General features: G+C 36.7%; 1 protein-coding gene across 5 annotated transcripts in view; it reads left to right on the top strand.

The window, feature by feature from the left end:
* SEPTIN14 (septin 14) overlaps nucleotides 1–26,058 on the top strand; it is a 92,678-nt gene that overhangs the window by 58,406 nt on the left and 8,214 nt on the right. For 4 of the 5 annotated variants that reach the window (XM_072791310.1, XM_072791311.1, XM_072791312.1 and 1 more), the window contains 3 exons: nucleotides 18,542–18,638; nucleotides 20,337–20,505; nucleotides 23,680–23,812. In XM_072791310.1, coding sequence (XP_072647411.1) covers nucleotides 18,542–18,638; nucleotides 20,337–20,505; nucleotides 23,680–23,812 — 399 coding nt within the window. The remainder of the gene's footprint in view (nucleotides 1–18,541; nucleotides 18,639–20,336; nucleotides 20,506–23,679; nucleotides 23,813–26,058) is intronic. The other variant, XM_072791313.1, reaches the window with a different exon arrangement.

The following is a 26,058-nucleotide window of genomic DNA, read 5'->3' as shown; positions in this document are numbered from 1 at the left end:
ATAGAAATTAAAAGAACAATGGATCAATGAAAGTAGGAGCTGGTTCTTTGAAAGAATCAGTAAACTTCTGGCCAGACTTATCAAAAAGAATAGAGAAAGGACTCAAATAAATAAAATCATGAATGAAAGAGGAGAAATGAAAAAAAAAAAAAAGAAAGAGGAGAAATAACAAACAACACAAAAGAAATACAAATAATAAGAAAAACATATTATGAGCAACTATATGCCAACAAATTAGGTAATCTGGAACAAATGGATTCATTTGTGGATTCATTCCTAGAAACTTATAAACTACCAAAACTGAAACAGGAGGAAATATAAAACATTAACAGACCTTTAAACAGCAAAGAAATTGAAGCAGTAATTTAAAATCTCCCAAAAAAATGAAATTCCAGGGCTGGATAGCTTCTCAGGGGAATTCTACCAAGAATTTAAAGAACTAATACCTATTCTGAAACAGCTCCAAAAAATAAAAATGGAAGGAAAACTTACAAACTCATTCTATGAGACAAGCATACCTTGATCCCAAAACCAGACAAAAACTTCACTAAGAAGGAGAATTATAGACCAATATCTCTGATGAACATGGATGCAAAAATTCTGAGCAAGATACTAGCTAGTATGATCCAACAGTACATTAAAAGGATTATTCACCACAGACATGTGGAACTTATTCCTTGGCTGCAAGGGTGGTTCAACATCCTCAAATCAATCAATGTGATACACTACATTAAAGAAAGGACAAGATGCATATGATTCTCTCAATAGATGCAAAAAAAGCATTTGACAAAGTACAACGTCCTGTTTTGATTAAACAAAAACAGTCCATAGTGTAGGGATAGATAGGTGCAATTGCACCCAAAACCATAAGATACCTAGAAATAAACTTAAACAAAGAGGTAAAGGATCTGTACTCTGAAAATTATAGACACTTATGAAAGAAATTGAGGAAGACACAAAGAAATGGAGAAATATTCCATGCCCATGATTGGAAGAATAAATATTGTTAAAATATCTATGCTACCCAAAGCAATCCACAGATTCAAAGCAGTCCCTATCAAAATACCATTAACATTTTTCACAAAGCTGGAACAGAAATCCTAAAATTTGTATGGAGCCAGAAAAGATCCCGAATAGTCAAAGTAAAGTAATGTTGAAAAAGAAAACCAGACCCAGGGGCAATACAATGCCTGACTTCAAGTTGTACTACAAAGCTATGATCAGCAAGACAGTGTGGTGCTGGCACAACAACAGACACATAGATCAATGGAACAGAATAGGGAACCCAGAAATGGCCCCTCAACTCTATGGTCAGCTAATACTCGACAAAGCAGGAAAGAATATCCAATGGAATAAGGACAGTGTCTTCAACAAATGGTGTTGGGAAAATTGTACAGCCATGTGCAGAAGAATGAAACTGGACCTTTTTTTGTTGCATCACACAAAAAAAAAAACTCAAAATGGATGAAAGATCTAAATGTGAGATGAGAACCCATCAAAATCCTAGAGGAGAATACAGATAGCAACCTCTTTTAGGTTGCTTCCACCAGACAGCAGCTTTTTGCTATACACATCTCCAAAGATAAGGAAACAAAGGCAAAAGGGGACTATTAGGACTTTGAGATTAAAAACTTCTACACAGCAAAGGAAACAGTTGACAAAATCAAAAGACAACTTACAGATTTGGAGAATGGATTTGCAAAAGTTTTATCAGGTAAAGGGTTAGTATCTAAAATCTACAAAGAACTTATTAAACTCAACAGTCTAAAACACATAATCCAATCAAGAAATAGGCAGAGGACTTGAACAGACTCTATTTCTCCAAAGAATACATACAAATGGCCAATAGACACATGAAAATGCTCCACATTACTTGGCACCAGTGAAATACTGATTATTGAATATTAATTTCAAAACTTTGAAAAGATACCAGCTCACATAAGTCAGAATAGCTAAAATTAACAGATCAAGAAATGCTATATGTTTGCAAGGATGTGAGGCGTGGAGAGAAGGGAACCCTCTTATGCTGTTGGTGAGAATGCAAGCTGGTACAGCCACTCTGGAAAACAGTAGCAAGATTCCTCAAAATAGGAATAGAACTACTCTAGGACACAGCAATTGCACTGCTAGGTATTTACCCAAAAGATACAAATGTAGTGATCTGAAGGAGCACATGTTTCCCAATGTTTATAGCAGCAATATCCACAACAGCCAAACTATGGAAAGAGCCCAGATGTCCTTTGACAGATGAATAGATATATATAAATAGATAGGGATATAGATAATAGATATAGATACAGATAGATATATACAGTCAGAGATCCAAAAATGAATCTTGCCATTTGCAATGTTGTATATAGAACTAGAGGGTCTTATGCTACGTAAAATACGTCACTCAGAGAAAGATAATTATCATATGATTTCACTCACATGTAGAATTTAAGAAACAAAACAAAGGATCATAGAGGAAGTGAGGGAAAAATAACACAAGATGAGATCAGAAAGGGAGATAAATCATAAGACCCTTAAGCATAGGAAAGAAACTCAGGGTTGCTGGAAGGGAGGGAGTAAGGGGATGGGTTAAGTGGGTGATGAGCATTAGGAAGGGCCCATGATATAATGAGCACTGGATGTTATATACAACTAATAAACTGAATTCTATCTTGAAACTAATAATACACTATATGTTAATTAATTGAATTTAAATAATAAGAAATGTAACAGAATTCTGCACTTTGATTTCATATCCTGAGGCTTTGCTGAATTCCTATGAGTTCTAGCAATATTTTTGTGGAGTCTTTTGGTTTTTCTATATAGAATATCACATAATTTGTAAATCGTGAAAATTTGACTTCTTCCTGCTAATGTAGATGACTTTCATTTATTTTTGTTGTCTGATGGCTGAGGCTAAGACTTTCAGTAACGTGTTAAGTGATAATCATTAGAGTGGACATTTTTGTCTTTGTACTGATGATAGGAGAAAGACTCTTATTTTTTTATTTTTTATTTGACAATGACCTGTAAAACATTTATTATTGCCCTTTTCATGTCATCTTGATTTATATTTCTACTTAAAAAGAATAACAAACTTCTAAAATATAATACTTCCTTTGATTTGATTTTTTGTATATTTTTATTGGAGCTTGATTTGCCAATATATAGTATAACACCCATGCTCATTCCATCAAGTGTCCCCCTCAGTGCCAGTCACCCAGTCACCCCATCACCTCGCCCACCTCCCCTTCCACTACCCCTTGTTCTTTTCCTAGAGTTAGAAGTCTCTCATATTCTGATATTTCCCACTCATTTTCTCTCTTTTCCCCTTTAATCCCTAATTAAGAATGATATTAGTTGTGGGTCTTTCATATATGACCATTAAGATGTTGAGTTGTCTTCCCTCTATTCCAACTTTGTGGAGGGTTTTAATCAGGAAAGGATGCTGTATTTTTGTCAAATGATTTTTCTTAATCTAGTGAGAAGATGGTGTGGTTCTTATCCTTTCTTTTTTTAATGTGATGTCTCACGTTGATTAATGGATGTTGAACTGCTCTTACAGCTAAGGAATAATCCCATTTGGTTGTGCTGAATAATCCTTTTAATGTACTGTTGGATCCCATTAGCTGGTATATTTGCTGAGAATTTTTACATCCATATTCATCAGCGGTATTGCTCTGTAATTCTCCTTTTTAGTGGAATCTTTAGTTTTAGGTTCAAAGTGATGCTGGCCTCACAGAATGAGTTTGTAAGTTTTTCTTCCATTTCTATTTTTTGGAACAGTTTTAGAACTGGTATTAATTCTTTAAATGCTTGATAGAATTCCCCTGGGTAGCCATCCAGCCCTGGAATCTTGTTCATTGGGAGATTTTTAATTACTGTTTCATTTTCTTTCCTGGCTATGTGTGTCTTCGGATTTTCTATTTCTTCTTGTTTTAGTTTTAGTAATGTGTAAGTTTCTAGCAGTGTGTCTATTTCTTCTAGATTGTCTAGTTTGTTGAAAGATAATTTTTCATAGTACCCTTTTATAATTGTTTGTGTTTCTGTGGTGTTAGTTGCGATCTCTTTCATTTGTGATTTATCTATTTGTATCCTTTTCCTTTCTTTTTGAATATCTGACTAGGTGTTTATCAATTTTGTTAATTCTTTTGAAAAATCACCTGTCAGTTTTGTTAATCAGTGCTACTGTTTTGTTTGTTTGTTCCCATATCATTTATTTCTGCTCTAATATTTATTATTTTCCTTCTTATACTGACTTTAGGCTTTATGTACTATCCCTTTCTTAGGTGCTTTAGGTGTAAGTTTAGATTTTGTGTTTGAGACTTTTCTTGCTTCTTGAGGTAGACCTGTATTGCAAAATACTTCCCTCTTAGAACTCCTTTTGCTACATCCCAGAGATTTTGGGCTCTTGTGGTTTCATTTTCATTTGTTTCTATGTATTTTTAAAATTCTTTAATTTTTTTGTAAACCCATTTATTCTTTTTGAAGATTTTATTTATTTGAAAAGAGAGAGAGTAAGAAAAAGCACAACCAAGGGGTGGTGCTGAGAGAGGTCAAGCAGAATTTCCACTGAGAGATGAGCTTGATGTGTGCTTTGATCCCAGGACCCCAAGACCATGACCTGAGCTAACGTCATATAATCAACTGAGCCACCCATGCCCCAATTCATTTATTATTTGGTGGGATGTTCTTTAATCTCCATGTATTTGAAGTCTTTCCAAATTTTTTCTTGTGGTTGACTTCCAGTTTCATATTGTTTTGGTCTCAAAATATGCATAATATGATCTTGATCTTTTTGTACTTGTGGAGGGCTGATATGTGATGCAGTATGTGATCTATTCTATAGAATGTTCCATGTGCGTTCAAGAAGACTATGTATTCTGCTGCTTTAGGATGAAATGTTCTGAATATATCTGTTTAGTCCATTTGTTTCATTGTGTCATTCACAGCCCTTGTTTTATTGTTGCTCTTCTACTTAGATTATCCATCCATTGCTGTGAGTGGGGTGTTAAAGTCCCACACTGTTATGTGTAATTATTAATGAGTCTCTTTATGTCTGTTATTAATTGGTGTATATATTTAGGTGCTCCCAAGTTGGGGGCATATTTACCATTGCACGTTCTTGATGGGTAGAAACCTTAATTATGATATATTTCCCTTATTCATCACATGTTATAGTCTTTGTTTTAAAATCTAGTTTGGATAGGCAGGGAAAAATGGCAGAAGAGTAGGGGTCCTTAATTCACCTGGTCCCACCAACTTACCTAGATAACATTCAAAACATCCTGAACACCTACAAATTCGACCTGAGATTTAAAGAGAGAACAGCCAGAAACTACAGAGAGAAGGGTTTTTCGCTTCTAGGAAGGATCATCTAGAGTAAAATTTACTTAGGTTGTGGTTGATATTCTTGACTCAGCCTGCTCGTACAGCCACTCTGCACTGAACAAAATGACTAGAAGCAAGAATTCACCACAAAGAAAGAATCAAAAACAGTATTATCTGCCACAGAGTTACAGAATTTGGATTACAATTCGATGTCAGAAAGCCAATTCAGAAACACAATTGTAAAGCTACTGGAAGCTCTGGAAAAAGCATAAAGGACTCAAGAGACTTCGTTACTGCAGATTTCAGATCTAATCAGGCCAAAATTAAAAATCAATTAAATTAGATGCAATCCAAACTGGAGGTCCTAATGATGAGGGTTAATGAGGTGGAAGACAGAGTGAGTGACAGAAGATAAGTTTATGGCAAGGAAGAAAGCTGAGGAATAAAGAGAAAAACAATTAAGACATCATGGGGAAAGGTTAAAGGAAATAAATGACAGCATCAGAAGGAAGAATCTACATATAATTGGGGTTCAAGAAAAGGCCAAGAGGGCCAGAGGGCCAGAGAGTATATTTAAACAAATCATAGCTGAGAACATCCCAATATGGGGAGGGAAACACGTATTCAGATCCAAGAGATAGAGAGGTCTCCCCAGCCAAAAAAAATGAAGAAAACAGTTCAACACCTTGACATTTAATAGTGAAACTTGCAAGTTCCAAAGCTAAAGAGAAAATCCTGAAAGCAGCAAGAGACAAGATACTCTCAACTTATATGGGGAGAATATCAGACCTCTCCACAGAGACCTGATAAGCCAGAAAGCACTGGCAGGATATATTTAAGGTGCTGAATGAGAAGAACATGCAGCCAAGAATACTTTATCCAGCAAGGCTCTCATTCAGAATAGAAGGAGAGAGAAAGAATTTCCAGGACAGGCAGAAACTGAAAGAATATGTGACCACCAAACCAGCTCTGCAAGAAATATTAAAGGGGATCCTATAAGAGAAAGAGGAAGCCCAGAGAAACAATCCACAAAAACAGGGTCTGAATAGGTATTATGATGACACTGAATTCATATCTTTCAATAGTTACTCTAAATGTGAATGGGCTAAATGATCCCATCAAAAGACACAGGGTTTTGACTGGATAAAAAAGCAAGACCCAACTATTTGCTCTCTACAAGAGACTCATTTTATTTATTTTTTATAAACTTACTTTTATTGGTGTTCAATTTGCCAACATATAGAATAACACCCAGCGCTCATCCCAACAAGTGCCCCCCTCAGTGCCCATCACCCAGTCACCCAGACCCCCCGCCCACCTCCCCTTCCACCACCCCTAGTTCATTTCCCAGAGTTCGGAGCCTCTCATGTTCTGCCTCCCTCCCTGATATTTCCCACTCATTTTTTCTCCTTTCCCCTCTATTCCCTTTCACTATTTTTTATATTCCCCAAATGAATGAGAGCATACAATGTCCTTCTCTGATTGACTTATTTCACTCAGCATAATACCCTCCAGTTCCATCCACGTCAAAGCAAATGGTGGGTATTTGTCATTTCTAAAGGCTGAGTAATATTCCATTGTATACATAAACCACATCTTCTTTACCCATTCATCTTTCGATGGACACTGAGACTTCTTCCACAGCTTGGCTATTGTGGACATTGCTGCTGTGAACATTGGGGTGCAGGTGAAGAGACTCATTTTTAGACCTAAGGACACCTCCAGCCTGAAAATGAACAGGTGGAGAACCATTTACCATTCAAATGGTCCTCAAAAGAAAGCTGAGGTAGCAATCCTCATATCAGATAAATTAAAGTTTATCCCAAAGACTATAGTAAGAGATGAGGAGGGACACTATATCATACTTTAAAGGGTCTATCCAACAAAAAGACCTAACAATCATGAATATTTATGACCCTAATATGGGAGCTGCAAGTATATCAATTAATAACCAAAGTGAAGACATACTTAGATAATAATACATGTATAGTAAGAGACATCAACACACTGCTCTCAGCAAATGACAGATGTTTTAAGCAGAACATCACCAAAGAAACAAGGGTCTTAAATGATACACTGGACCAGATGGATTTCACAGATATTTACAGAGGGAAATAGATTGCAGTACAAGACTCCCTCAAAAAATTGGAAAAAACTCAAATACACAAGCTAACTTCTCACCTAAAGGAACTGGAGAAAGAACAATGAGTAAAACCAACACCAGGCAGAGGAAGAAAGATAATAAAGATTGGATCAGAACTCAATGAAATATAGACCAGAAGAGCTGTAGAACAGATCAACAAAACCAGGAGTAGGTTCTTTGCAAGAATTAATAAGATAGATAAACCCCTAGCCAGCCTTCTTAAAAAGAAAAGACTCAAATCATGAATGAAAGGGGAGAACCACACCAATACCAAGGAAATACAAACGATTATAAAAACGTATTAGGAGCAGCTATAGTCTAATAGATTAGGCAATTTTGAAGAAATGGATGCATTTCTGGAAAACCACAACTTACCAAAACTGGAACAGGAAGAAATAGAAAACCTGAACAGGTCAATAACCAGGGAGGAAATTGAAGCAGTCATCAAACACCTTCCTAGACACAAGAGTCCAGGGCCAGATGGCTTCCCAGGGGAATTCTATCAAACGTTTATAGAAGAAACAATACCCATTCTACTAAGACTCTCTGAAAGACAGAAAAGGGATGAAGTACTTCTAAACCCATTTTATAAGGCAGCATCACCTTAATGCCAAAACAAGACAAAGACCCCACCAAAAAGGAGAATAATAGACCAATATCCCTGATGACGTCAGATGCAAAAATTCTCACTATGATACTAGCCAGTAGGCTACAACAGTATATTAAAAGGATTATTCACCAGGACCAAGTGGGATTTATCCCCAAGATGCAAAGATGGTTCAACACTCGTAAAGCAATCAATGTGATTCATCATATCAACAAGAGAAAAAACAAGACCCTATGATCCTCTCAATATTTGCAGAGAAAACATTTGACAAAATACAACATCCATTCCTTTACCTCTTTGGTTAGGTTTATTCCTAGGTATCTTATGCTTTTGGGTGAAATTGTCAACGGGATTGACTCCTTAATTTCTCTTTCTTCAGTCTCATTGTTAGTGTATAGAAATGCCATTGACTTCTGGGCATTCATTTTGTATCCTGACACACTGCCAAATTGCTGTATGATTTCTAGCAATCTTGGGATGGAGGCTTTTGGGTTTTCTATGTAGAGTATCATGTCATCGGCGAAGAGGGAGAGTTTGACTTCTTCTTTGCCAGTTTGAATGCCTTTAATGTCTTTTAGTTGTCTGATTACTGAGGCTAGGACTTCCAGTACTATGTTGAATAGCAGTGGTGAGAGTGGACATCCCTGTCTTGTTCCTGATCTTAGGGGAAAGGCTCCCAGTGCTTCCCCATTGAGAATGATATTTGCTGTGTGCTTTTCGTAGATGATTTTTAAGATGTCGAGGAATGTTCCCTCTATCCCTACGCTCTGAAGAGTTTTGATCAGGAATGGATGCTCTATTTTGCCAAATGCTTTCTCTGCATCTAATGAGAGGATCTTATGGCTCTTGGTTTTTCTCTTGCTGATATGATGAATCACATTGATTGTTTTACGAGTGTTGAACCAGACTTGTGTCCCGGGGATAAATCCTACTTGCTCATGGTGAATAATTTTCTTAATGTATTGTTGGATCCTATTGGCTAGTATCTTGCTGAGAATTTTTGCATCCATGTTCATCAGGGATATTGGTCTGTAATTCTCCTTTTTGGTGGGGTCATTGTCTGGTTTTGGAATTAAGGTGATGCTGGCATCATAGAACGAATTTGGAAGTACTCCATCTCTTTCTATCTTTCCAAACAGCTTTAGTAGAATAGGTATGGCTTCTTCTTTAAACGTTTGATAGAATTCCCCTGGGAAGCCATCTGGCCCTGGACTCTTGTGTCTTGGGAGGTTTTTGATGACTGCTTCAATTTCCTCCCTGGTTATTGGCCTGTTCAGGTTTTCTATTTCTTCCTGTTCCAGGTTTGGTTGTTTGTGGCTTTCCAGGAATGTGTCCATTTCTTCTAGATTGCCTAATTTATTGGCGTATAGCTGTTCATAATATGTTTTTAAAATCATTTGTATTTCCTTGGTGTTGGTAGTTATCTCTCCTTTCTCATTCATGATTTTATTAATTTGAGTCTTCTCTCTCTTCTTTTTAATAAGGCTGGCTAATGGTTTATCTATCTTATTAATTCTTTCAAAGAACCAAGTCCTGGTTTTGTTTATCTGTTCCACAGTTCTTCTGGTCTCGATTTCGTTGAGTTCTGCTCAAATCTTAATTAACTCTCTTCTTCTGCTGGGTGTAAGATCTATCTGCTGTTTTTTCTCTAGCTCCTTTAGGTGTAAGGTTAGCTTTTGTATTTGAGTTCTTTCCAGTTTTTGAATGGATGCTTGTGTTGCGATGCATTTCCCCCTGAGGACTGCTTTTGCTGCATCCCAAAGATTTTGAATGGTTGTATCTTCATTCTCATTAGTTTCCATGAATCTTTTTCATTCTTCCTTAATTTCCTGGTTGACCCTTTCATCTTTTAGCAGGATGGTCCTTAACCTCCACGTGTTTGAGGTCCTTCCAAGCTTCTTGTTGTGATTTAGTTCTAATTTCAAGGCATTATGGTCTGAGAATATGCAGGGGACGATCCCAATCTTTTGGAAATGGTTCAGAACCGATTTGTGACCCAGTATGTGGTCTATTCTGGAGAAAGTTACATGTGCACTTGAGAAGAATGTGTATTCAGTTGCGTTTGGATGTAAAGTTCTGTAGATATCTGTGAAATCCATCTGGTCCAGTGTATCATTTAAAGCTCTCGTTTCTTTGGAGATGTTGTGTTTAGCAGACCTATCTAGTATAGAAAGCGCTAGATTGAAGTCACCAAGTATAAGTGTATTATTATCTAAGTAAGTCTTAACTTTGGTTATTAATTGATTAATATATTTGGCAGCTCCCACATTCGGGGCATATATATTGAGGATTGTTAAGTCCTCTTGTTGGATAGATCCTTTAAGTATCATATAATGTTCCTTTTCATCTCTCACTACAGTCTTAGGGGTAAATTTTAGTTTATCTGACATAAGGATGGCTACCCCTGCTTTCTTTTGAGGACCATTTGAATGGTAAAATGTTCTCCAACCTTTTATCTTCAGGGTGTGGGTGTCCTTCTGTCTAAAATGAGTCTCTTGTAGACAGCAAATCGATGGATCCTGCTTTTTTATCCAGTCTGACACGTTCGCCTTTTGAATGGGTCATTAAAGCCATTCAAGTTCAGAGTTACTATTGAAAGATATGAGTTTAGTGTCATCATGATATCTATTCAGTCCTTGTTTTTCTGGATTGTTCCACTGGACTTCTTCTTAAAGGGGAATTTTAAGAGTCCCCCTTAAAATTTCTTGCAGAGCTGGTTTGGAGGTCACATATTCTTTCAGTTCCTGCCTGTCTTGGAAGCTCTTTATCTCTCCTTCCATTTTGAATGAGAGCCTTGCTGGATAAAGTATTCTTGGTTGCATGTTCTTCTCATTTAGGACCCTGAATATGTCCTGCCAGCCCTTTCTGGCCTGCCAGGTCTCTGTGGAGAGGTCTGCTGTTACCCTAATACTCCTCCCCATAAAAGTCAGAGATTTCTTGTCTCTTGCGGCTTTAAGGATCTTCTCTCTATCTTTGGAATTTGCAAGCTTAACTATTAAACTTCCAGGTGTTGAACGGTTTTTATTTTTTTTAGGGGGGGATCTCTGTATGTCCTGGATCTGAATCCCTGTTTCCCTTCCCAGATTAGGAAAGTTTTCAGCTATGATTTGTTCAAATACATATTCTGGCCCTCTGGCCCTTTCAGCACCCTCAGGAACCCCAATTAAATGTAGTTTTTTCTTCCTCAGGCTGTCATTTATTTCCCTTTATCCTCATGGTCTTTTAATTGTTTGTCTCTTTTTTCCTCAGTTTCCCTCTTTGCCATCAACTTGTCTTCTATGTCACTCACTCATTCTTCCACCTCATTAACCCTTGTCATTAGGACTTCCAGTTTGGATTGCATTTCATTCAATTGATTTTAATTTCTGCCTGATTGGATCTAAATTCTGCAGTCATGAAGTCTCTTGAGTCCTTTATGCTTTTTTCTAGAGCCACCAGTAGCTGTATAATAGTGCTTCTGTATTGGCTTTCTGACATTGAATTGTAATCCAGATTTTGTAACTCTGTGGGAGAGAGGACTGTTTCTGATTCTTTCTTTTGAGGTGAGGTTTTCCTTCTAGTCATTTTGCTCAGTGCAAAGTGGCCAAAAACAAGTTGTATTGGGAAAAGGAGAAAAAGAGAGGAGAGAAAGAAGGAAAGAAAAGAGAAAAAGAAGAAAGGGAAAAAGAGAGAAAGAAAAAGAAAGAAAGGAAAAAGAAAAGGGTGGTGGAAGCAAACAGAAATCAAAAATCAAAAAAACAAAACACGGGGGAGTATCTTCTGATTCTGTATACTTTAAGTCCCTTGACTTCCCCTGGAACTTGTCCGTCTAGCTGGTCTTCTGGGGGAGGGGCCTGTTGTGCTGATTTTCAGGTGTTAGCACTTGGGGGAGCTGCTCTGCCCCGTGCCTGGTGCAGAGCTCAGTGAGGGTTGTTTACCCAGTGAGGCCCCAGGAGGAACAGTCGCAGTGGCGGGGCCAGCTCTGCAGCGCTGGAGTCAGCTCCCGCAGTAACTCCGGAGCTCTCCGTCTGCAGGGCCTGGAGGCTCCGGGGCGGGGCCGCTGATCTGCTCAGCTCGGGCCAGGAGTGTCCTTGCTGTCCTGGGCCCTCCCGGCCTCTGCCTGTCCCGGGGGGAGGCCGGATCCTGGGCTGTGTCCCAGCGCCCTGTGCTCCCGGGCCTACGCTGTTGGATTCACGCTTTGGCCGCGCATCCCCCTCCGCAGAGCCACCGCCTGAGCCCCTCCGAGGCTCTGGGTCCCGCCGTGTGCGCTGCAGCCCTTCAGGGAGCTCGGTGCACTTGCCCGGGGCGCAGGTGCCTGTTAGTGTCCCAGGGAGCTTGAGGGCATCCCCACCCTCCTGGGGTCCTGCTCTAACTCCCTGCGGGCGCCTTTCCACCCGGGAAGGTTGATGCAGCTCTTTGCTTCTCCGGGAGGGAGCTCTCCTGTCCTGGGGACACTCGCCCAGGCCTCAGCCCGGCTCCTCGCAGGGCCCCTCCCCTTTGGAGGCCTTTTGTTTCTTTATTTCTTTTTCCCCATCTTCCTTCCTTGATAGAAGCGTGAAGTCTTCTCACTGTAGCATTCCAGCTGTTCTCTCTTTAAATCTCAGGCTGAATTTGTAGATTTTCAAGATGATTTGAAGGTTATCTAGGTAATTTGGTGGGGACAGGTGACTTGGGGACCCTACTCTTCTGCCATCTTGCCCCTCCCTCTATAATTTTATCTTCTATATCATTGAATTGTTCCTTTCCTCGACCATCCTTGTTTTTATGGCTTGAATTTGTGTTTGCATCTCAGTTATAGCATTTTAAAATTCCAATGTGACTAAATTTTAATTCTTTTATCTCTGCAGTAAGGGATTCCCTAGTTTCTTCTATGCTTTTTTTCAAGCCCAGCTGGTATCCTAATAATTGTTATTTGAAATTCTCATTCAAACATCTTTTTTATATCTGTTTTTATTAAATCCCTGGCCATTGGTCCTATTTTCTGTTCTTTCTTTTTGGGTGAATTCTTCCACTTTGTCATTTTTGCAGAAAAAAAATAAAACAAAGTAAATCCTATTGTGTTTCAATCTGTTTGTTAAAAAGAAGTTAGATCAACAACAACAACAACCAAGAAGCAGCAGCAGCTAGGTACAAAAAAAAGAAAATTAAAAGAAAGATAATATATAAAAATAGTTTAAAAATAAACAAAAGAAGAATAATAAATAATAAAAATAATAAATAGAAATAAAAAAGAAACTACATCCTATTCCCCCTAGAGATGAGGCCTTACAGCTCTCTATGATCAGTAGACTTGTGTGCAAGTTGTTTCTGCTTGTGTTATGGGGGTGGGGCCTCATGCTGATTCTCAGGTGGAGACTTGCTCAAGTGAAGATGTGCCTGGAGGATGTGGGGAGTCTAGGAGGAGGGAAAGTGAGGGGGGCAGAGCTTGGTGTAGGGTGCTCCAGCCTCCACTAGATAGAGTTTTGCTCTCTTAAACCTTTAACACTGATGGGCAGGGTGAAAATAGTGATACCCTGCTCTCTAGCCCTGGAAATGAGAGTTCACACCCACCATTCTTCAAGAAGCCTTAACAGAAATTCAAACAATCATCCATGACTTGGTGGCAGCTAACTTCTAAAACTTAATATTTTATGTTTTGCTGCTTATACTACCATGTGGAGTCTCTGTAAGAGGGATCCCTCCCCTCCAGAGCCCCTGTAGTTCTTATCTCCCCCAGATCTTCCCTCTGAACTTCTTACCTTCCAGAAAGTGGTTGATTTTCTACTTATAGTCTTGCAATTTTGTTCTTTCAGTCCTTAGAGTGATTTATTTGGTGTTCAGATTGTTTTGATAATTATCTAGCTGTGTTCAAGGGATGGGGCAAATTTAGCTTACCCCTATTTTTCTGTCATCTTAGATCCTCAAATCATACCTGAAAAGATAAACATGGTAGTTAACTTAAATTTCAAAACTACCATCTGTACTTAAAAACCATAGCATGCTTGGAACAAACAATTCTAAAATCTGTATGGAATCACAAAAGACCCCAAATAGTTAAAGTAATGTTGAAAAGGAAACCAAAGCTAGAGGAACCACAATTCTGGACTTCAAGCTGTATTACAAAGCTGTGATCATCCAGACAGTATGTTACTGGCACAAGAACATACACAAAGATCAATGAAACAAAATAAATAACCCAGAAATAGACCCCCAATTCTATAGTCAACTAATCTTTGACAAAGCAGGAAAGAACATCTAATGGAAAAAAAACAGTCTCTTCAAAAAATGGTGTTGGGAAAATTGGACTGCCACATGCAGAAGAATGTAACTGGATCACTTTCTTACACCGTATACAAAAATAAATTCAAAATGGATGAAACATCTAAATATGATTCGGGAATCCATCAAAATCCTAGGGAGCAGAGGCATCATCCTCTTTCAACTTGGCCCCTGCTATTTCTTCTTAGACACGTCTCCAGAGGCAATGGAAACAAAAGCAAAAATAAACTATTGGGACTTCAGGAAAAAAAACAAACAACAAAAACCCAAACCTTTTGTGAAGCAAAGGAAACAACCAAACTAAAAGGCCACCTACAAAATAGGGGAAGATATTTAAAAATGACATACCAGATAAAGGTCTAGTATCCAAAATCTATATAGAAGTTCTCAAACTAAACACCCCAAAAACAAAAAAATCTAGTCAAGAAATGGGTAGAAGTCACGAACAGACTTTTCTCCAAAGAAGATGTAGAAATGGCTAGCAGACACATGAAGAAATGCTCAACATCACTCATCATCAAGGAAATATAAATCAAAACCACAATGAGATACACCAGTCAGAATAGCTAAAATTAACAAGTCAGGAAATAACAGATGCAGAGAGGATGTGAAGAAACCCATTTACACATATGATTTCACTCATATGTGGAATTTAAGAAACAAAGCAAATGACTTTAGGGGAAGGGAAGGAAAAATAAAGTAAGATAAAAACAGAGAGGGAGGCAATTTACAAATGACTCTTAACTAATTAATGAATTCAAGGCTGCTGGAGTGGAGAGGGGAATTATTGGGGTGATGGGCATTAAGGAGGGCACTTGATATAATGAGAATTGGGTGTTATATACAACTGATGAATCCTGAATTCTACTCCTGAAACTAATACACTATATATTAGCTAACTTCAATTTAAACAAACAAAACAAAACGAAAAAAAAAAAAAAAACACGTATCACATATCATCCTATCCACAAATATGAATCAAGGAATTAATAAAATAAAAAGATGTAAAATATAACACATTTAGAATGTAGAGAGGGGAAATAGAAATTTAGCTTTTTAAAGATGGGTTAGTGGTGCACCTGGGTGGGTCAATGGTTGAGCATCTGCCTTCAGCTCACATCATGAACCTGGGGTCCTAGGATTGAGTCCCACATCGGGCTCCCTGTAGGGAGTCTGATTCTCCCTCTGCCTATGTCTCTGCCTCTGTTTCTGTATGTCTCTCATAGATAAATAAATAAATAAATAAATAAATAAATGTAAGTTTTAAAAATATGGGTTAGAACTTAAGTGACCATCATTTTAAAATAAACTACTATACACATAAAATGTTATATGTAAACATAATGAATGATAAACAAAAATAAAAAACCTATAATAGACATAAAAATAAAAAAATAGAATAACACTAGAGAAAAACATGAAACCACAAGGAAGAATGAAAGAGAAGGAGGAACAGAGAAGAAGTATAAAACAACTGTAAAACAACTAATAACTGGCAATAAGTACCTATTTATCAGGATGCCTGGGTGGCTCAGAGCATGATCCTGGAATCCCAGGATCGAGTCCCATATCAGGCTCCCCACGAGGGGCCACCGTCTCCCTCTGCCTGTGTCTCTGCCTCTTTCTCTGTGTCTCTCATGAATAAATAAAATATTTTTTAAAGTACCTATTTATCATTAATCACTTTAAAGGCAAATGTTTTAAATGTTCTAATCCAAAGACATAGAATTACTGAATGGATAACAAAGTAAGACCCATATGTTGTATATAAGAAATTCATTCAGACCTAAAGACACACTCAGATTAAAGGAGGAGATATGAAAAAAACATTTAATATGTAAGTGGAAACAAAAAGAAAATCATAATTTAAGAAACAAAATAGGAAAACAGTATGTAAATTCCTCAGAAATTTAAAAATAGAACTATCCTATGATCCAGGGGTTACACTATTTGGTATTTATCTCCAAAATACAAAAACACTAAATCAAAGGGATGAATGCACCTCTATGTTTATAATAGTATTATTTACAAGAGCCAATTTTTAAAAAGATTTTATTTACTTATTCACAAGAGACACAGACATAGGTAGAGGGAGAAGCAGACTCCCCGCAGAGAGCCAGATATGGGACTCAATCCCCCAGACCTGGGATCATGCCCTAAGCTGACGGCATATGCCTAACTGCTGAGCTATCCAGGCGTCCCTACAAGAGCCAATTTTTAAAAAGATTTTATTTATTTATTCATGAGAGACACAGAGAGAGAGAGGCAGAGACATAGGCAGAGGGAGAAGCAGGCTCCATGCAGGGAGCCTGATGTGGGACTCGGTCCTGGGACTTCAGGATCACACCCTGGACCAAAGGCAGGTGCTAAACCACTGAGCAACCCAGGGATACCATACAAGAGCCAAATTATGGAAGCAGTCCAACTGTCCATCAGTAGATGAATGGATAAAGAAGATGTGGTATATCTATATAATGGAATATTATTCAGTCATAAAAGATGAAATCTTGCTATTTGCAATGGCATGGATATAGCCAGAGAATATAATGCCAAGGGAAATAAATCAGAAAAAGACAAATACCATATGGTTTCACTCATGTGGGCTTTAAGAAACAAAACAAATGATCAAAGGAAAATAGAGAGGGAAGCCAAGAAACAGACGCTTAACTATTGATAACAGATTGGATATGAGAAGGGAGATGGGTTTGGGGGATGGGTTAAATAGGAGATAGGGATTAGGGAGTGCACTTGTGATGAGCACCAAGTGTTGAATGGAAGTGTTGAATCACTATATTGTACACCTGAAACTAATACTACACTATATGTTAACTGATTTGAATTTAAATAAAAACTTTATAAAGAAGTAAAACTATTTTAAAAATCCATAAGATCTTGTACAATTCCTATCCTCCTTGAGGCCATTAACTTATATACACTATGGGATCACTGATATGGCTATTAAGGCTTCTTGTGAGGTTTAAAGGCCATAATCTTTGCAAAGTGCCTGATACACAGGGTCTAGATACAACAAATAAGTAATAAGTACTAATTCTGTGTCTTTAAATTCTCTTTTGTTATTTTTCATACACCATTTATTTTAAGATTTCACAAACTAAACAGTTTTCTGAATTGAAAAGCTGAGTATTGTAAAATTTTTATTTATTCTTCCATGTTATTTTTTTAGTTTTGTCTTAAAGATTTTGGCCTCTCTAATTGTACCTGTAGGAATTCATAGGGAATACTTTTTATTTTTATTTTTTTAAAGATTTATTTATTTATTTATTTATTTATTTATTTATTTATTTTAGACATAGAGAGAGAGAGAGAGGCAGAGACACAGGAGGAGGGAGAAGCAGGCTCCATGTCAGGAGCCCGATGCGGGACTCGATCCCGGGACTTCAGGATAGCACCCTGGGCCAAAGGCAGGCGCCAAACCGCTGAGCCACCTAGGGATCCCCACTTTTTTTTAACCCAATTTAATTAATAAATTAAATACTGTTAATTATTAAATACTTAACATGATGCCTAATAATTTTTATTTTAGATACTTTTTGTATATCAACTCTTCTATTCAGACAATCTATGCAACTTCTGACAGACCATGAATTTATCTTGCATATTTCTGCTGTCTTTACATCCTGCTCAAAGCCTTATTTTTACTTATGATTATTCTTCTTACTTTGCTTATCATCTTCCCAAATCTCCCTTGAGTTGCACATTAATTTTCAAATCTCAGAGTGACCCTTTAGTTTTGTTTAGAATTAACTGAGACATATATAGTACTATTTACTAATATACTCTAATTGTATATCCATTAACTGGTTATTAGAGTTTTTTTCCTTAATACTTCCCATTTTAACTTCTGTACTGGAGTTAAAAGTGGTTTATTTATTCTTTCCTCAACATTTTTTCATTTCAGGGTAAAGATAATATGAAAAATATTGCATCTCATAAAAATACTTTTTATTTGTATTTCCCACAGCAGAACCCCTTGCTTTTGGCTTTACTCAGCAGACAGTTCTCAGTTGTCTGCATGGCTTGATGATAATGCTTGAAAAAATTAATTTGCACATATTTACTACCAAGGCATAAAATCTGTGACAGGGTAGATGCCTTATTGGAATAAACTTATTATGATATTCTTGTCTCTATAGATTTCCAAAACAGAAATAATTAACAGAGTAGGCCATATTGGTATACGGGAACATGATTAAAGTTGTTCTTACTTTTAGGGACAATTACCATTTGCTGTAGTAGGGAGTATGGATGAAGTGAAAGTTGGAAAAAGAATGGTCAGAGGCCGTCAGTACCCTTGGGGAGTTTTACAAGGTAAATGTGATGGAAGTGAGCAGGCTTGCTCAGGAAAGTGTCTGTGTGTGTGTGTGTGTGTGTGTGTTGTGTGTGTGTTTGTGTGTGTATTCTTAGAGTCTTAAAATATTTTGACTTGAGTCAGCACTGGTAATTGTTGCTAAACAGTGAATTAAGAGTTACTAATGAAAAACACAAATTCTTTTTCATTTAAGCTAATTCTTACTTTGACTATAATTCATTCTCATAGGAGTTTACTAGGTAGTTCTTTAGACAAAAATTCACAGAGGTTTGCTATAATCTCTTCATTTACCCCAACCTGACATGCATAGTATCTCTCTGTGCATAAATTATTACATTCAGAATGTTGGAAAATGCTTTGAACAAAAGATCTTTGAACAAAATTAAAGCGCAAATACTAGTGTTTAAAACCTGTTACATATATTAATTACTACTTAATTTACAAGACATTTTTAAATGGTCAATAGACAAAAAGTATGGTAAACTATTTTTAAAATAATGAAATGTAATTTATCTTTGGAAAAATTATACTTTTTAAAAAGATTTTATTTATTTATTCATGAGACACAGAGAGAGACAGACAGAGACATAGGCAGAGGGAGAAGCAGGCTCCTCGCAGGGAGCCTGATGTGGGACTCGATTCTTGGACTCCAGGATCACACCCTGGGCCAAAGGCAGATGCTTTTGCTGAGCCACCCAGGCTATCCCAGAAAAATTATACTTAAATATTTATATAAACTATCTAACATTGGGGATCCCTGGGTGGCTCAGAGGTTTAGCGCTTGCCTTCGGCCCAGGGCGCGATCCTGGAGTCCCAGGATTGAGTCCCGCGACGGGCTCCTGCGTGGAGCCTGCTTCTCCCTCCTCCTGTGTCTCTGCCTCTTTCTCTCTCTCTTTCTCTCTCTCTCTATCATGAATAAATAAATAAATCTTTTTTAAAAAACTATCTAACATTGTGATGAGTTGAAATATTTTAACAGGCACTTATCTCTGGTTTATATAATTTTAATGGAAATTACTGGAGATTGGATTATATCCACTTATACTAGTTTCCAAAATGTTGTTTTATTAATTGATACATTAAAAATTAAATTTATGAAACACTTAAAAACAATATATTTTAATTAATATGAAATTTGGTTACAATGTCATGCACAATAAAATATATATTGTGCTCAGTAGCCTGGATATGACACACAGGAAAGAGCCATGCAAATTTATTGATTGATTTTAAATAGTAACTAATTTGGTCTCATAAATATGGGGTATAAATAGTATTTGAGAATGAAAATATGCATAATTTTTGGTGCCTTCATAGTAGCAGGATTAACATTATGAAACTATTTACTTTAGTGAAATTATGTGTTAAACGTTCTTTGTAAGTGCTCTGTGAAATACCTTGGGGGCAGTTGTAAAATACCAACAATTATTAACAAAAAACTATACCATACACTAATATAACATGTTAATTCACTCTTTCCTATTTATTCTTTGGCTAATAAATTTCAGATAAACTTCCTGATCCAAAAACAAACTCTGCTTATAACAGATAAATTACAAAGAATTATATCTATTAATCATAACGATCTCTTAGTTATTACTTTAAACATGTTTCTCATGCATACATTCACTCAAGAATACTTATTGAGTGCCAAGAGTTGATGATAAGTGCTGTTGCTTTCTTATTTTCCTGCCTAGTGGAAAATGAAAATCACTGTGATTTTATCAAGCTCCGGGATATGCTTCTTTGTATAAATATGGAAGACCTGAAAGAACAAACCCACATTCAGCACTACGAATGGTACAGATGCTGCAAACTGAAGAAAATGGGCTTTACTGATGTGGGTCCAGACAACAAGCCACTTAGGTGAGTGGAAGAGATCTTGTCAGAAGAAGCTAACAAGATTTAGAAATCCTGTAAAACCATGAGATTCAATCATTTGGGAAACAGAGTAACTGTACATTTCACATTCTGGTCATCCTGAATTGTATTTTTTGAATCATCATCAGACTTAGATGGAGAGAATTATTAACAGCAATGTAATTCAATGACCCATTTATATGCTCAAATAGGAGTATTCAATATGTGCATATGTTGAAATGTGTATCCAAAAGAAAAATATTACCTTGTTTTTACTTTTGTATTTTATATGAAATAGATGTTCATGAAGGAGATTTTAAATATTGGCAAAGAGGGATCCCTGGGTGGCGCAGCGGTTTAGCGCCTGCCTTTGGCCCAGGGCGCGATCCTGGAGACCCTGGATCGAATTCCATGTCCGGCTCCCAGTGCATGGAGCCTGCTTCTCCCTCTGCCTATGTCTCTGCCTCTCTCTCTCTCTCTCTCTCTCTGTGTGCGACTATCATAAATAAATAAAAATTAAAAAAATAAATATTGGCAAAGATAGATAAAGGCTAGCGGAGGATATTGAGAATGGCAAGGGACATCACATTGAGTGCTGGATGAAGGAAAGAGGAAAAGCAGCAGTAATGTTGGAGAAGTCAAGTGAAAATAGTTTGAGAGCAGATGTATTTAGTTATTTTAAGAGGACTAGGATTTGTACTGCAAAGGATGACAGTGTATACCAGTGATACTGGTATATCAATTTTTTTAGGTATTTGAAGACAGCCAAAAGTGAACTGATTTAAATTTTGAAAGATGCCGGACTTAAATTTTAATTTTAATTTTGAGAGGCAAGAGAGATTGTTTTTAAAGAAAGATGGTAAGAAAAACAGATTTTTTTTCAGTCTTAAAATCATTTTAAAAAGAAGTATAGTTGATACCTGGTATTACAATAGTTTCAGGTGTACACATAATTGTTTTATAACTTTATATATTATGCTATGCTCACCCCAAGTGTTGCTACCACTTGTCACCATACAACACTATTATAATACCACTTACTATATTTCCTATGTTGTGCTTTTCATCTCCATGACTTATTTATACTGTAACCAGAAGCCAGTACCTCCCACTCCCTTTCACCCATTTTGCCCATCTCCCATTCCCCTTCCCTTAGCAATCACCAGTTTGTTCTCTGTATTTATTCTTCTGTTTCTCCTTTTCTTGTTTATTTGTTTGTTCCTTTGCTTAGTTTTTAGATTCCACACACAAATGAAATCATATAGTACTTTTCTTTCTATGTCTGTCTGACATTTCACTTGTGTCATACTCCCTAGGTCCATCCACATCATAAGTAGCGAGATCTTATTCTTTTTTAAGATTGAGTAATATTCTTAACACACACACACACCACATCTTGTTTATCCATTCATCTATTGATGGAAACTTAGGTTGCCTCCATATCTTGGCTAAGATAAATGGTGCTGAAATAAACATAAGGATTTATTTATTTTTTTCAAATTAGTGTTTTCATTTTCTTTTGGAAAATAACCAGTAGTGGGATTACTGGAACGTATGGTATTTCTATTTTTAATTTTTTAAGGAAACGTCATGATTTTTTTCCACGGTGGCTTCACCAATTTACATTCTACTCAAGAATGCATGAGAGCTCCTTTTTTGCCACATCCTCACCAACATTTTACGTTTTTATTTTTTTGATTCTAGCAATTATGTCAGGAATAAGAGGATATCTCATTGTGGTTTGATTTGCATTTCCTGATGATAGAAATGTTGAGCATTTTTTATGTGTCTGTTGGCCAGCTGTATATTTTCATCAGAAAAATGTCTATTCACTTTCTCTGGCCATTTTTTAATCAGTTTTTGGGGTTTTTTTAGTGTTGAGTCATAGTCATATAAGTTCTTTATATATTTTGGTTATTAACCTTTTATCAGAGATATCGTTTGCAATATTTTTTCCATTCAATAGATTGCCTTTCATTTTCTTGATGGTTTACTCCACTGTACAAAAGCCTTTTATTTTGGTGTAGTCACAATAGTTTATGTTTGCTTTTATTTCTTTTGCCTGAGGAGACACAGGTAGAAAAATGATGGTCAGTGTCCAAGAGACCACTGCATATGTTCTCTTCCAGAAGTTTTATGGTTTCAGGTTTCACATTAGGGTATTTAATTAATTTTGACGTTGTTTTTGTGTATGGTATAAGAAACTGGTCCAATTTCATAATTTTGCATATAGCTGTATAGTTTCCCAGTACTATTTTGAAGAGACTTTTTCCATTGTATATTTTTGCTTCCTTTGTCATAAATTAATTAATCATATAAACCTGGGTTTGTTTTTGGGTTCTCTACTATGTTCCATTTTTATATGTGTTCCATTTATCTATGTGTCTATTTTTGTGCCAGTACTATATGATTTTGATTATGATGCTTATTATTATAATTGATAATAATATTATTATTATATTATGGTGCCCAACATTATTTTTTAAAGATTTTTTTTAGATTTTATTTATTTATTCATGAGAGACACACACAGAGGCAGAGACAGAGGCAGAGGGAGAAGCAGGCTCCATGCAGGGAGCCTGATGTGGGACTCGATCCTGGGTCTCCAGGATCATACCCTGAGCTGAAGTCGGAGCAAAACTGCTGAGCCCCACAGGCTGCCCTAAAGATATTATTTATTTATCAGAGAGAGACAGAGCACACAAGCAGGAGGAGCAGCAGAAGAAGAGGGAGAAGCAGGCACCCTGCTGAGTAGGGAGCCCAATGTCAGCCAGATCCCAAGATCCTGGGATCATAACCTGAGCTGAATGCAGCCTTTTAACCTACTGAGCCACCCGGGCACCCTGCCTGGCTTTATTTTAAATAAAAACCTTATAAAGTAGAGGTTTTCCCAAGTTTTATTATCAAAAGTTCTAAAGAAGTGTGATATATTGAAAGGTGGTGGTAACAAGCAATCACTAATATCGTTTCAAAATTCTAGTATTCTTTAGGCACACTGTCTATATATTCTACAATATTGTACCTCACTTTTTTTATACCTCATGATATAGAAATTTCTATTCAATACATGAAGAAAATGTTGGTAAATGCCCTCACGTGGGACTTAACCTACAGTATATATTTTTACTGGGTTATTTATATTACCATTTTAATATGAGAGTAATAACATATTTTTTATAGTTTTCAAGAGATCTATGAAGCCAAAAGACAAAAGTTCTATGATCAATGTCAGAGGGAAGAAGAAGAATTGAAACAAAAATTTATGCAGCGAGTAAAGGAAAAAGAAACAACATTTAAAGAATCTGAAAAAGAGGCAAGTTCACTAGTCTGGTATAATTTGTATTCATTTGTAGGTGTGTTTTTAGTTTGGAGTTTTAATCTCAAGGGTTTAGTTGATGAGTTTGGAGAATATTTGCTATTTTTCTAAAGATAGCTATTTACAATATGGATTTAGAATATAAGCTTTAAAAATTATTGCCAGCAATTTTATTTTTTTAGAACGTATAATTTTATTTTTTACATTTATTTTTTATTGGAGTTTGATTTGCCAATCAAAGATATAGATGCAGTGAAAAGCCAAGACACCTGCACCCCAATGTTTATAGCAGCAATGTCCACAATAGTCAAACTGCGGAAGGAGAATTTGCCTTTTAAAAAATGAAAATAATTTTGTAAATCCTATTTGCTTTTATTTTATAATTGGAATTTTCACATAAATTTTAATTTATAACAAATTCAAGCTATTAACTTCTGTGAAGAGTCATTACTTTCTTTTTTAAGGTTTTACTTATTTGAGAGAGAGAGAAAGAACACAAGCAGGGAGAGAGGGAGATAGGCAGAGGGAAAGGAAGAAGTAGACTCCCCACTGAGCAGAGAGCCCGATGTCTCAATCTCAAGACCCTGAGATCATTTTTTCTCCTTTCCCCTTTATTCCCTTTCACTATTTTTTATATTCCCCCTCCAAAAAATGAGTGGGAAATATCTGAAAGGGAGACAGAACATGAAAGACTCCTAACTCTGGGAAACGAACTAAGGGTGGTGGAATGGGAGGTGGGCAGGAGGTGGGGGTGACTGGGTGACAGGCACTGAGGTGGGCACTTGACGGGATGAGCACTGGGTGTTATTCTATATGTTGGCGAATTGAATACCAATAAAAAATAAATTTATAAAAAAAAGACCCTGAAATCATGACCTGGGCCAAAGGCAGATGCTTAACTGATTGAGCCACCCAGGCACCCCAAGAGTCATTACTTTCTAACACTACTACTGAAAATTTTTCTTCCCTTTATAAATAAGTTAGTGAATGTTGACTAACACAAGACTTATTTAGAAAGCTTTTGGTTGGTGAACTATGTTAATTTCTTTTTCATTTCATTCTTTTATGTTTCCAAAGAAATGGGAAAAGAAGACTACTATAGTCTTTTTATGGTCTATACTATAGTGTTGATTATTTGCACCAATACCTTTTTAACAAAAAAATATGCTTGGAATCATAAATATCATTCTCTCAAGTGGATGTGGTTTAACTTAAGAATTTAGTTTTGAGCAGAAATAAGTAAATTGAGACATCATTTTTTCTTTTATTTTTGTAAAGATTTTTTTTATATTTTTGTAAAGATTTTATTTATTCATGAGACACACTGAGAGAGGCAGAGATATAGGCAAAGAGAGAAGCAGGCTTCCTGCAGGGAGCCCAATGCGAGACTTAATCCCAGGACCGCAGGATCATAACCTGAGCCAAAGCAGATGCTCAACCACTGAGCCACTCGGGTGTCCCAAAACATGAATTTTTTTCAATAAAAGCAAAATAGTGACTAGGTGTTGTATACCAGATGTCTCAATCATGGACATCTTGGACATTTGAATCATGGACAATTGAACTATAAGTAATACAAATTCTAGCAGCTTAGGTATAAAGGTTAAGTTTTGAAAGTATCCAAGGGTTTCATATGGAATCCAAGAATAAGAAGCATAGCTGGGTCTCCTGATAACCTAAATCCAGAGTAGGAAGTGACCAGAAACCAAATCAATCATGTAAATTCTCCTCTACCTTATTCCCTTTGGTTATGGACCTTATCTATGTACATCTGCTTCATTTTTGCTCTCTGGACATCAGTTTTTCTTCTATTCTTCAGTTATATGTTCCCTCAAGAAAAACCAAAAACAACCTAAAATTGGTTGTGCAAAGTGATGAGTAGATGAAATTCTTTTTTTCTTTTAAGACTTTATTATTCATGAAAGACACACAGAGAGAGGCAGAGACATAAGCAGAGGGAGAGGCAGGCTTTCCGCAAGGAGCCTGATGTGGGACTCAATCCTAGACCCAGGATCACGGCATGAGCCAAAGACAAATGCTCAAGTGCTGAGCATCTGTGTAGCTGAAATTCTTAACAAAGACTAATAAATGACTTTAGAAAAAATGCTGGTAGAAATAAAATGACCAAGATTGTAAAAGCATCCACACAGGACAAAGTGACAGGAAACAGATGTACAGGCTTTCTCAGAAAAGGAAAAACTTAATTATTGAAAATATGATAAGTACGCAGCAACTAGGATTAG

Source organism: Canis lupus, chromosome 21 (genome assembly GCF_048164855.1).
Source record: "Canis lupus baileyi chromosome 21, mCanLup2.hap1, whole genome shotgun sequence".
In the NCBI taxonomy this organism is placed as follows: Eukaryota; Metazoa; Chordata; class Mammalia; order Carnivora; family Canidae; genus Canis; species Canis lupus.
Note: the sequence above shows the minus strand (reverse complement) of the source record. Positions and strands in the feature narration are given on the sequence as shown.